General features: G+C 37.0%; 1 protein-coding gene across 1 annotated transcript in view; it reads left to right on the forward strand.

Annotated features, from left to right (window-relative positions):
• Nucleotides 1–13,582, forward strand: part of LOC110029879 (phosphatidylserine decarboxylase proenzyme 3-like) — a 127,154-nt gene that overhangs the window by 100,513 nt on the left and 13,059 nt on the right. The window contains exon 14 of the mRNA XM_020732364.1: nt 9,964–10,011. Coding sequence (XP_020588023.1) covers nt 9,964–10,011 — 48 coding nt within the window. The remainder of the gene's footprint in view (nt 1–9,963; nt 10,012–13,582) is intronic.

The following is a 13,582-nucleotide window of genomic DNA, read 5'->3' on the forward strand; positions in this document are numbered from 1 at the left end:
GGTTCCTCATGTCTGTTTCACCCCTCTAAGTGTTAGAAGTCGATACCGCACACGCGAAACCCCAAAAGAGGACGGAAATAGGTCGAACTAAAACGAGGCCGGCACCACTTCTAAGGTTCTAAGATAGTCGCAGGAAGACCCCTAAGGCTAGAACACAACTCCTACGAGAAATACTAGGCCTCACGAAAATTGAGGTCAACACCTGTCCATTAGCATTGATGATTTTTTAATTATTAAATATATCACCTTGAATGGATTTAAGAAAAAAGGAAGAAAGCATGATCAACCTAGCCTTGCCGGGAGATAATATTAAGTTGTTCAAATCTTTTTTTCTTTGAAGTTTAACATCTAACATTCAAAGTTTCCATCTTCATGAAGTATTTCTGAGTAAGAGAAGGCAAAAAAATTAACAAAAAAATAAAAACAAAGACAGGATCAATGAAGTGTTACTTGGATAGATGTTCCATTTGGGTTAACAATAATGCCACAGCTAGCTGCTATAGAATATGAGAATTGAGTGGACAGAGAAGTTGAGGGACTAGTTGAGAAAGAGGGGTTATTTTTCTGAACAGTTCACTCTTTTTGTGTGGATTGTTAGTATTTCTAACACTGCGTATCAGAACCTTCTAACATAGTTTTTGATAATTTTGGCTTCTCTAAGAACTGGGTGAGAGAATGCTTTTATAGTTTTAATAATAGCATAGAATTTTAGCCCAATGTCTATATAAGCCACCAAATGATTGTTTAGTTAGCAAAACCTTTTCTGCTTCAGGTTCTACTTGATTGTGTGCTTTACCTCTTACCGTATATATACCATAATGATTCTTATAATTTGTGACAACATAAAGATTGGAGATGGCATTCATGGACTAATATAAAGTTGAAACAGTATTAAGGGTGAGTGAAGGCAGCACGTAAGATGTATCATAGATGGATTTGAAAGTAGAGATATCCATTCTCACACTTGCCTCATCAATTTGACAAATATTTGGTTTTGATTTAAAAATCATATGATTGTCAACTAATCTATTAATGTCAATTCAAAATGGAAGAAAGTGCATTAGCAATAACTATATCTTTTTTGTAATCCAACTTACCAATTCATTATTATCAACTAGCTGTGGCGATCCATTAAAATTTGAACTGATTAAAGATACCAACATACTAGATTTTATCTTTCTATTATTTCCATATTCAAATTGTTTCATTGGGGTTAAAATCCAAGATAATTCCTAGGTATCACATATCACTAATTTACTCAATCAATTATTCAAAATTGATCCGAAATGGTTCCCAGGGACTAATTTGGGATCAATTTTGTACAATTGAGAGACTTGAACCCCATTTGGGGGCGATTTTTTTCTGTTGGTGCGACACCAAGCCACACCCGTTTCTTTTTTGTTTGTTGCGTTTTCGTTGCTGTGGTGAATTTGGGATCAATTTTACAGAACATGGGCCGCGGGTTTGACTCCACGGCCCACTTTTCTTATTATGTGGGCACAAGTTACCGCCCCCTTCTCGCAGTCGACTTCTCCCTCCCCCTCTCTCGTGATCGAAAGGTGAGAACGTTGATTTTTTTTCGCTTGAGCCATTTTTCTTTTGTTGTATCTGGATGTGCGATTCTATGTGTTGGATTTGTTGAGTTGTTGGGTTTTCTTCAGTTGTTTGGATTTTTGTTAAAGATCTTCTGTTTTGTTGGTTCGTTTTGACTCGATTGTTTTGTGTGGATGTTAACTAACATGAGACTGAAATGAAAGCACATTCCTTGTCCTTAGTCATTGTTGTCTTTTCTTCTGTGTTGTCTAGATCTTCTATATTTATCTTCTTTGATGATTAACCATCGGAAGAGATGATAATGGGTAATAGAGCATCACAAGTTACTGTGAATGATTATTTTAGCTTGTTAATCACAATCATGACAGCACTGTGGAATAATGCTTCTGTTATTTTCCATAATAATATGTTTTCTTAGTTTTATAAGTTGAGAAAGATTGATCAACAAGGTTTAGAGAGGTCAGAAGCTTCTGTTGTGTGACAATAATTTACTTATTTATATTAAACATGTAAGTGCTTTCATGCTAGAACTTTTGAGTTTTTTTGCTCTCATCTTTTTTTTTAATGAGAAAAATATAAAAGAAGCATTCCAACAATATGATTTAATTTTTGCATTAGTGAAAGTTTTGTGGTTGTGTGATGGCTCAAACTTGTGCTGTGGGTTCTGTGGTTGTGTGGTGACTGTGGGTTGGAATGGTAGTTATGGTTTGGAATGCTGGTTGTGGTTTTGTGGTGGTGGTACTTGTGGGTTGGAGTGTGGTTCTGTGTTTGTTTAGGGGCTATAGCTTGTGCTGTGAATTCTGTGGTTGTGTTGTGGCTGTGGGTTGGGGTGGTGGTTGTCGGTTGAGGTGCTTGTTGTGCTTGTGTGGAGGTATTACTTGTGGGTTGTGGCAGGGTTCTGTGGTTGTGTGCTGGCTCTAGCTTTTGTTGTGGGGTTCTGTGGTTGTGTGTTGGCTCTAGGTTATGCCGTGGTTGTGTGGTGGCTGTTAGTTCCGGTGGTGGTTATTGGTTGAGGTGCTGACTATGGCTTGTGGGCTGTGCTTTATAGTGGCTGTAGCAGGGGTGCTACTCTCTTCTATATGCATAATATGTTACCTACTTTTTGGTGTGTTAATTGAGCTCAAAAGTTGGAATGGCTGGTGTGGCTTGGGGTTGTGTTTGTGTTGTTGTTGGCTTTGGTTGTGGTGGAGGCACTGGGTTGTGATGGTGACAGTGGGTTGTGTGGCGGCCGTGGGTTGCGGTGGTGACTGTGGGTTGGGTTTGTGGCTGTGGGTGCAGCTTTGGGTTGGTGTCCGTGCCTCAGGTGTCTGTGTGAATTTAGAGCATATTTTCTATAATTTGAGCTATGGGTTAGGGTGGTGTGATGGTTGTGGGTTGGGTGGTGAATACATAGCTAGGTTGTTGTTGTTCAGTGAATGTGTGTTGGTTTGTGGTGGGCTGTGTGCTTGTCCAGTGTGTTGATGTGTGAGTTTCTATTGGGTTGCTGCTGGTGTGTTGGGTCTGGAGCGTGTGTATGCTGAGTCATATGCGTGTGTGCTGGGCCTGAATTGTGCTGTTATCTAGTGCTCTGAATTGTGTTGTGTGTGTGTGCCTTGGGTGGTGTGGTGGCTGTGGGTTGAGGTGGTTGATTGTTGCATGTGCATATATTGTTGCATTCTTATTTACATAACTTTATTTTTTTCATCATAGTAATACAATGGTTAAGATCAAAGAAGTTGGTATACCTATAATGTGGGACAAAGAAATAAAAATAATATTTTGTGACATTTGTTTCAAGGAGATGGATTCAATGATGTTGAATTTTGAAGCAGCCTAGGGGTGGTTTCATTGAAAATCGTGTTTTGTTATCCACATAAAGTGGGGTAAACTTTCTTTTTTTTTTTTGGGGTATAGAATCAAATATGAAGGAATGAAACAAATGGAGTTTCACATGATTGAATCTGATGTGTTTTTTTACGCTAGTGAACCAACAAATACATGTATTTGTCTTTTGCGTCTTGCCCAGGTTGAAGCCTCTTCAATGCTTGCTTAGGGGTTGCATCTTTTCTTTTCTTTTGTTGTAAATTTGACTTTCTAATCCGTCCGAACTCATTTTAACAGTCATTTTTCTATTAGTTATGCATGATATGACAAATAGACCCACTAGCTATTTCAACAAGGATGACAAAATATTATCAAAAACTTAAAGGAAAGTACAGACAAAGTACGACATGATGAAATTGAAGAACACGTAGGATCAACTCAAGAAGGATTAGAAAATTTGGAAGTAATTGAAATGAGGATCAACGAGCTTGGGGTGAGATCCGATGAATCGAACCATTGAGCTCTCGAGGAGTGGTGGGCAGAAAGACTTGTGGTAAGCATTTTTGACATGTCCCTTACTTTGGTCAATTTCATTTTATTTTTAAATTGAAGTGTATGCTATGAATTTGTAGGTGGTGTCCGTTGTAAAGAAATTTAAAATTTTTGGATTTTGTTCTGAATTGGAGGAGAAATTTGATCGAATGTTTGGGGATGTTGTTGCTGTGGGCAATTATGCATGTGCCCCTAGTGATACAAGGTTTGGTAGCACCCCGAGGACTTGGGAGCCGATTGATTAGGTGATTCAACCGAAGTCCTCAACCCTTACCTCCATGAACTTGAGTCTACTTCTCGTTCTAAGCTTCAGTGGGTTGAGAATAAAAATAAAGTTTGGGTTGCTTTCCTTAGAAGCCAGACATCACAGCCAGTGTCTTCTTGCAGCGCTGAACCCCACACACCTCAAGCAAATTCTATTGACCAGCAAATTCTGAATGCAACTAGGAAACTTTCTGAGGATGAACCACTGTACTTGTTTGCGATAGAGTTGCTTGAAGATTTGACCCGTAGAGACTTTTTTGTTAAGATGCAAGATAACTGTAGGGTGGCATAACTATGACATTTTTATGATCGCATGAACCTTTAAGTTTTTTTTTTTTATTTACAATCGCTTGGAACATTTATTTTTGTTTATTGTTTTTCGTTTTGCTTTGTATATTTCAACTGCTTGGGATTTGGATTATTCTGTGTTGCTTATATGTTTATTGTTTTGTTCGTAACCTTATATGATTTTGGTTAATTTATTGATGTTTCTGTGTTAGCTAGTATGCTACTAATCTACATGGATGCAACCAGAGAAAGAAGGAGAATTGCAGCTGCCTACGAAAATTATAACTCGTACATCGATCGCTCCCCTTATATGACATCTTCATATGTTGGGGACAAATAGGTTCGGGAGTTGTTTGCGGGCCACCCAATGAGATTTAGCAATATGTTCCGTATGACAGACGATATTCAACGATCTGTTAGAGGAAGTACATAGAAACTATGAACTTCATGACTCTTCTGGAATGACTTCGCGAGAGGTGTTGATAACCTTCTACATATTATCCCATAATGAATCAATGCGAGGAGCAATGAAGCGATTTCAACACTTCTCTGAAATTATTTTCAGATACTTCTCAGTGTGGTTGAAGGTACTTGTGCGTTTTTTTTCACAATTCATAAAACCCACTGATCCTACGTTCGAACGGACCCTTATAGAGATTTCACGCGATGCATGATACATGTCATTTTTTAAGGTAATGTCTCAAATTCATTATATTCAAATTTGAAAAGAACCTTTATATTAAACTCAATGTTATTTTACTGGATTATATTGGAGCAATTATTGGAATACATGTTGATGCACATGTTCCAATTAATGAGAAGATTACATTCATAGGCATTTGTGGGAGCCTGACGCAAAATGTTATGGTCGTTTGCGACTTCAACATGTGTTTCACTTTTGTTATTACCAGTTGGGAGGACAGTGCACATGACAATAGAATTTTCAAAGTTGTGATGTAGAATGTCACTTACTACTTTCCATATCCTCCTGCATGTATTCTTGATATTCAACTAATTTTGTAATTAATTTTTTTCTCAATATTAATTATGAAATTCATATTAGTTAAATACTACTTGGTTGATACTGAATATCCGTTGCAACGAGGGTTTCTCAAGCCTTTTCCTGATACGAGACATCACATATCAGACTTTGAGCGAGCGAGCAAGCAATGTTACACGAGGCAAAAAAAAATTTAATAAAAGACATTCGTTCTTATGTGGTGTCATTGAGAGAACTTTTGGTTTTTGGAAGAAGAAATGAGTTATACTCCGCGATATGTCATCTTTGCCCGTTTCCCAAACATGTGCAGATTATGATTGCCACGATGATTCTCCACAATTATATTCTGCGGCATCTTTCCCACAACGACATCAACTTTCGTAAGACAGATGAAGATTATGGTATGTACCTGCCGAGACATTTGAGTACCGTCTTGGACATTCTTTATGACAGTTTGAGAATGATGCTTCCACCATCTGTACTAAAGTTGGGGAACGTGTTTGTGAGATAACAGAATTGAGGGAACAAATTATGGATGCGTTAGCAGGAGGGTGATTGGAGTATTTCTTTATTCAATACTAACTGTACTATATTTCTTTTATTTAAAATCATTTATACTTTACATTTTATATTGATTGCTTGAACTTGTTACGCTGTTTGTATGTGTATTTTTTTCCATTTGTATTTTACTTGTTTTTCTTTTGGTGGATTTGAGAGGTTAATGATTAGACGATCGACCTTATGGGTTCTTCTGGATTTTATGTTAGTCGGTTTTGGTTGGTGTCACATGTGAAATTTTAATAAAGACAACCAATTTCCTCTCTTCTTTTCGACGATATGGTTTATAAGGATCTTTATGATAACATTTTTTGTGATATGCATATGTGACAGACACGAGTTTGGTTTTACTTGGGTTAAAAACAACCAAAAGCACTTTTTTTACATGATCTCCTGTATTTTTGTACTGACAAATTCGTAGTGACAGAATCTTTGGTTGGTATACTGAGTTTTTTGAGATCTCACACAGACAAAAAACTGTAAATAATTACTTCTTTTAGCAATTTCAACTTATGTTATGACCAATGATATGTCTTTTGTAGTATTCAGGAAAGATGAGTTCTAGGGTTTCAGGGACCTCTAGACGATTGCTTTGCCACTGCGGGCTTCAGAATTCTCTGTTTACGTGACTTCAGAAGCATGGCTACGGGAGGCAGCGCTACAGGTGCTCGTGGAGAATCATGGAGAAGTGTGACTTTTTCTAGTGGGAAGACAGTTCGGCAGATTCAATTGCCAACAGTGATCGAGAATATATAACATCTCTGGATGACGGCGTAGCTCATGACTTACGCCGTCTGCATTTTAAAATTAATATTACTATATTATTAAATGTAATTTTAATAGTTTTTTTTTAGTAATTTTGATACTCATTATTAAGGGAGGTGTTTATCTGGATTTTTGTACTGTTCTTAAGTGAATTTTTGCTCAGAAATATTAAATATATGACTATGACAGTTCTGTTACAAACAACATTACTATACGGGCAGAATGATCATTTGTCTAGAAATAGCTGCCGTACAGCTGTTTTCAAACTGCAGAAAACAAACAGTCAGTCAGCTTCTGCGCAGCAGTTTTCTGTGGCAACTACTGCGCAAGTTTTTTGATAAGCTGCAACTTCCCCAAACAGACCCTTAATTAGGGTTAATTTTATATCACAATTTCTATCGGACGTATCATTTTGGATCAGTTATATATGATCAAGAGACAAAATGAAGAAATGTGACAATTTGGGATTATATTGGCCACAAAATTATTTGGAGATTATTTTGGGATTTAATTTGCTTATGTGGGCTCATTTTGAGGTACTTTACAGTTGCGGACAAGAATATAGATGTGATCATAATCAGCATCAACAACAATAACAACGATTGTTGTTGGCTCATTTCTTTGTTATTATTCTTTCAGTTTAATGGCTTGATAAAGCTTATTTATAATTCAACTTAATTTTTTGTGCAGTTTTTTTATACTTCCATAATGAATCCACACGAAGCGAACCTTCATTTGGCTTTTTTAATATGTCGTAATCAAATTAATAATAAGTAATTGCAGTATGATTTTACTGAACTAATGATTGCTGAATTTATTACAAAAAATGAATTTTATAAGAACTATTTAGGAGATTTGGGAGTTTCTTGACTTACTAAACTCTTCAATATTACTTTAAAAACTAAAAAGATGCCCGAGGAGTGGAGGAAGAGTATTTTGGTCCCCATTTTTAAGAATAAAGGGGATGCACAAGATTGTGCAAATTATAGAGGAATTAAGTTGATGTTTCATACTTTAAAGTTATGGGAGAGGGTAATTGAACATAGGTTAAGATGTATTACAAAGATTTCTCATAATCAATTTGGATTTATGTCGGGCAGGTCTACTATGGAAGCTATACATTTATTGAGAGGTTTGATGGAGAAGTTCAGAGATAATAAGGAGAATCTACAATTGATTTTTGTTGATTTAGAAAAAGCTTACGATAAGGTTCCAAGAGATATCCTTTGGAGAGTTCTTGAGAAGAAATGTGTTGATATAACTTATATTTAAGTCATTAAAGATATGTATACTAGAGCTGGTACTTGTGTTCAAACTAAAGGGGGATTGACCAAATATTTTCCTATTTCTGTTGGATTACATCTAGGATTGGCTTTAAACCCATATCTTTTTTGCTTTATGGATGGTTTTGCTGGACATCTACAGGAGGAAGTACCTTGGTGTATGCTTTTTGCTGATGATATCCTTCTCGTGGTTAAAACGAGAGAAAAAGCCCAGGAAATACTTGAAATATGGAGGTCTACATTAGATTCTAAAGGCCTTCATTTAAGTAGAACTAAAACTGAATACATAGAATGTAATTTTAGTTGTAGTAGCTCTAGTGACAGAAGTGTGATTTTTGGTGATCAAATTATTAAAATGTGTGAACGATTTAGATATCTTGGGTCCGTTGTTCAAAGCGATGGTGATATAGATGAGATGTTAATAGTAGAATTCAAGTTGGTTGGTTGAAGTGGAGGAATGCTTCGGGCCTTTTGTGTGATAGAAAAGTACCACTTAGACTGAAAGAAAAATTTTATAAGATGGTGGTGAGACATGCAATGCTCTATGGCGCTGAAGGTTGGCCTTTAAAAGAGAAGCATAATAATAAGTTAAGTGGTGCAGAGATGAGAATGATTAGGTGGATGAGTGGCTTTACACTTAGAGACAAAATGCGAAATGAATATATCCGTGATAGGGTTGGTGTAGCTCTTGTGATGGACAAAGTTAGAGAAAGTCATCTTAGATGGTTTGGTCACATTAAACATCGATCATCTGATGATCTGATTAGGAGAGTTGATGCTTTAGATTCAACTTGTGTTAAGAAAAGGAGAGGTAGACTTAGGAAGACTTGGGCTTATTGTATAAAAAATGATCTTAATTTACTAGAACTAAATGAAAATATGACACTAAATAGGACACAATGGAGAAAAATGATTCATGTAGCCGACCCCACGTAGTGGGATTAAGGCTTTGTTGTTGTTGTTGTATTTAGTGCAAATCTCGTATTTAAATATTGTCTTTAAGAGGTGTGGTTAATAGTTCATTTTTGTATTTCAGTTAACTTAAAAGGTTTAGTAAAAATAACACAAATGCTCATTAATACTTGTACAACTATTTCTTTTATTGTTATAATTTTTTTTAATCTGAAGTTGTACTTGTGGTTGTGATTAATTATTGGCTTAAATTTAAAATAATTCTTCAAACTATTTTATTGTTCAGGAATATCCAAGAGCTTTACAATTGAATGGTTAGTTTCCTTTTTTAAATGAATGGCTAGATTCAACTAATGACATTTAGTTATTTAGATTAAAGTTGATTATTGAATAACTAAGATATTTGCTGATAGAGACTTGAACGGCTTTTTTATGTTAGTATGTCTAGTTTTTGCCAAATTTCTTATCTAGTTCAGGAAGCAAAGAAAGGAGGCATACAGAGCTAATTTCCAATTATAAGTTGATAAATACCTTTGATGGTTGATTGTAAGTTTCTAATATTTGCTTGAAAATTCTGAACTTCTTAGTTTGCACTTTTTGAAGTTTTTCCAATACTATCTGTTTCTCTCTTTGTATATACTGGAAATAATTATAAGTTGATAAATGCCTAGTTGGTTGAATTTTCCAAATTTGGTGGTATTGTTATGATGGTGCATTTTGATTGGACTTTGTCCCTCTCTATTTCTCTCAAAACTTTTTTAAGCCACCTTCAAATTTCAGAGATGCATACTTAACAGAAAATTTGAACTAATTTACTTCACACTACTTTCAATGAAGTCCATCTTAATAATAAACACTTGCCTGGATCGTTTTGTTTTACATTCAATTTCATTGATGCCTTTATGGAGGAATTAGATTTTGTTGGACTCTTCTCAAGCTTATTTGCTGCTAAATTAATTCCTTATATTTATTTCTTTCTAGCAGGATCAAATTAATATTGATGAGATCAAGAATCACATCGACTCTTTCAAGGTTCTTGTCCAACAAAAACTATTTTCTTTTATAATTTTCTTTTACCATGAAGGGACTTGAAAGTACATACGGGTTAGTTGGTGTTGTAGTATATTTAATTACATTCAATCTGGTATGAGGATGGATTTAATAGGCGCATGTGAAGACTTGTGCCTTCTCTTCTTCCCACTTATAATTTTAATGTCTTGATATATAATAAATATATAGTAACATGCTATTATCATTTGATATTTTTTGATGATAAAATTCAATTTGTTCTCCCGTTAAAGAATATTTTCTTCTCTGTCAAAAATATAAAAGTCTTTTTTACCCATAAGACCGATATTTCTAGAAAAGCGAAAATGAATGGAGTCACGAGGTCATCATCTCATGTAGTGCTTGCATTGATTAATAGAACACATATTCGTGTTGTGGAAATCTTGAATATTTCTGAAAATTAGTAGGTTGATTGCGTAGTAGTTAGATCTTCTTGATTCCAGGATCCTTTCACAAAATACAAATGGTGGAGGACTTTTTCTCTGTAATCAATGGATCCTGCAGCTGGTATTCTCTCTCCCTGCTGGACTTTCGCTCTTGGAAGGAAATCTGCATTTTCTTTGCCGCATACAATACCTTTATATCAATCCAATTAAACTTTGTCATTTGAGCTGGAAGCCCAGATGAAATATCAAGTAGTGCTTTGCTGCAATCACTTCAAGAATTACAACCCCAGTTCAAATTGAGATTCCACTTTCAGTTACGACAGTGACACGGTAGCCTAGGTGCAAGACATCATGAATTCGGGAGCAGAGAAATGATGCAGGAACGAGCATTTGGATGTGGGATTCACGAGCGCGGGGGATCTTCCACATTTCAGAATGAGTGGACCGAGCAGTTCCTGCCTTGGGAGAGCCAACAAGCTCTTCCACGAGGGATTGACACAGAGTGTCCGAATTCTAATTATCTAGGGCTTATATATGTGTTTCCTTTGTTTAGGCTTTTAGGTCTTGCTTGTATTTCTGTCAGGACAACCTTGACCTCTTCCATTTTACCTTTTAGGGCTTTATATGAGAGTGAGTGATGCTCTGACTATACCTCGTTCTTAGGTGGTGATTCTCCTCCAATGGTTGAGTGGTTTTCTTGTTGTATCTCGCTCTCAAGATGGTGTTTATCCTTCCCCAACTCCTCCACATCCCTCCCGCTTCGCTGCCACACATTCCTCGTAGCTGCAGCCGCCTCGAAAGCCACATCCCGACGGTTTTCCTGCAGTTCCTCCTCTCCCAACCACCCTCTCCTTGCTGCCAGTCACCCTGAATCCTTCCTCCTGCATCCTTGATGCTGTTCCAGCCGCTTAGAATCATCCACCTTCCCCCTCCTCGCTGCCAGCCACCCAGAATGATTCCTCCGAAACTCCTGTCGCTGCCCCAGCCACCTGGAACCATCCCTCTTACCGCATCCTTGCTGCCAGCCGCCCAAAAGCATTCTTCCCACCGTACTACTGCTGTGATAGCTGCCAGAATCCTCCTCACAACTATTTCAGCTTCTATGGACCACCTCTGACTGCTGTTCCTATATTGCCAGCCCACCTACCATCTAGCCACCACTTTTCTAAGTCTTTAGTACTCACCACCACCTCCCTATATCCGCCCTAGTTGTGCATCAAGTCTCGTGTCTGTTATTTTCCTTTTTTGCGGTGTTAGTTGTAACCGTCTATTAGTTTTTGTAGTATTAATATTTGTTTCCTTATCATTGTTTTGATATTCTCTGATATAATTTGGTATTGGAGCTAGCTTAATCTTAGTCTTATTCTAGAATTTTTTTTGTTTCCACTAACACCCAACCCCAACTCCACCCAAAAATCCTTTCCTTTGCTGATTTTTCAAATCGGCCACTCAAAAATTTTTTTTCCCACCCTACATCATACCTAAACACTCTCTTCCACCTACCCAAACCCAAATGTCAACCACGACACCGATGAGACAATTTCGGAGACCTATTCGGGAGGAAATGCCACAATGCCGTTTATGATAAATTTACAAAGAGATGTCCGGGTACATTCTATAGAGGATGTGCTTCATCAGTGGCTTTCCACCTTTGAGAGAAGGTAATCCGGAAGGGTCACTCGTAACCACAACGATGAATTGTTAGATCCAAAGAATGCATTAAATCCCTTCTACCGAACAAATTTCATAGATGAAGAATTACTACCCGGAGGATTTGGTATGAATTACTATCAGAGTCCAAGATTTGAAGCATATGTAGATTTGTCATATTTTGATGGCCATGAATCCAAACGAGTTCATTGAGTGACTCTGAATAGTAGTGTACCTTTATGTACCACGACATCCATCCATATAAAATGATGAAACTAGTCTCCAATAAGTTAAAGAAGAGTTATTTTAGTGAGAAAATTTGCAGCGTTTACGTTAGCATGAGAAAAAAGACAAAATCACTTTCTGGTCCAAAATTAAACAGGAGATGCGGCACCATTACCTCCATATTCATTACCGATTAGATGTTCATACCCTAGTTTCATAACTGGACAATATCACTAGATGATCGTTACATCTTACAGTTAGAGTCGAGCAGCAAGAGCTTGCTATAGGGAACATCGAAGTCCTTGCCCGAGGAGAAACTGATTATGAGTGGAGATCAGATGAAGCCAACTGGCGTTCCTAAATTTGTCCCAGCCAGAAAGTGTGTCCAAGGTTTTAGGTATAGTGCAACAGATTGCCCAAACAAGGATATGGTTTATTTCACTGAGCAGGAAGCTTTTGAAGAAATGGATAATGACACGATAGACACTGAAAAAGGTAAGGATACAAAAGAGTGCCAAATTTCAACTGATGAAGAAAAGTAGGGATTCAACCCGAGCGCATGAGAGAGTAACAAGACTAGCATTGGTGGTCCAAGATAGTCTTAAATCCGAGGAAATGACAATTGAAACATGAGAATCCCATATAAGAGAATTTCAGACTTTCCATATATATAGTATACTTCTTGATTTGTCATTACTGAGAGAGGTCCAACATATCAGAGATAAGACTCATTTGCGCCACTTTTGGAATACATATATAGTATACTTTCTGAGTTGTCATTACTGAGAGAGGTCCAACATGTCAGAGCTAAAACTCATTTGCTCCACTTCTGGAATACATATATGGTATACTTCCTGAGTTGTCATTATTGAGAGAGGTCCAACATATCAGAGATAAGACTCGTTTGCTCCACTTCTGGAATACTATACAGAGTCATTTAAGTATTAAAATCAGTTCAATATTGTGCCCAGTGACAATTGATTAGATAGGATGTATGAACCACAATGTTGGAAATAGCCTTAGGATCTTTGGGGGAAAGAACATCCTATAGTGGGATCTAGGTCCTTTTAGAGAAGAAGTGCCTCTCATGAGTGGCTATGCTTCAGTGTGGTCTAGTTTGCCACAGATTTCAGTCCAGAGTTAGTTCCTTTAACGATTTTGTTTATCGTATATGTCTTGCCGAGTACAAGGAGCGGAGGAGACAAATTATAGATTTAATGGCTTGAGAGTTATATTGTGGAATTTTATGACTGCATGTAGCGCTTTCTCAGGTC

The sequence above is a fragment of the Phalaenopsis equestris genome, unplaced genomic scaffold (assembly GCF_001263595.1).
Source record: "Phalaenopsis equestris unplaced genomic scaffold, ASM126359v1 Scaffold000609, whole genome shotgun sequence".
NCBI classification, from domain to species: Eukaryota; Viridiplantae; Streptophyta; class Magnoliopsida; order Asparagales; family Orchidaceae; genus Phalaenopsis; species Phalaenopsis equestris.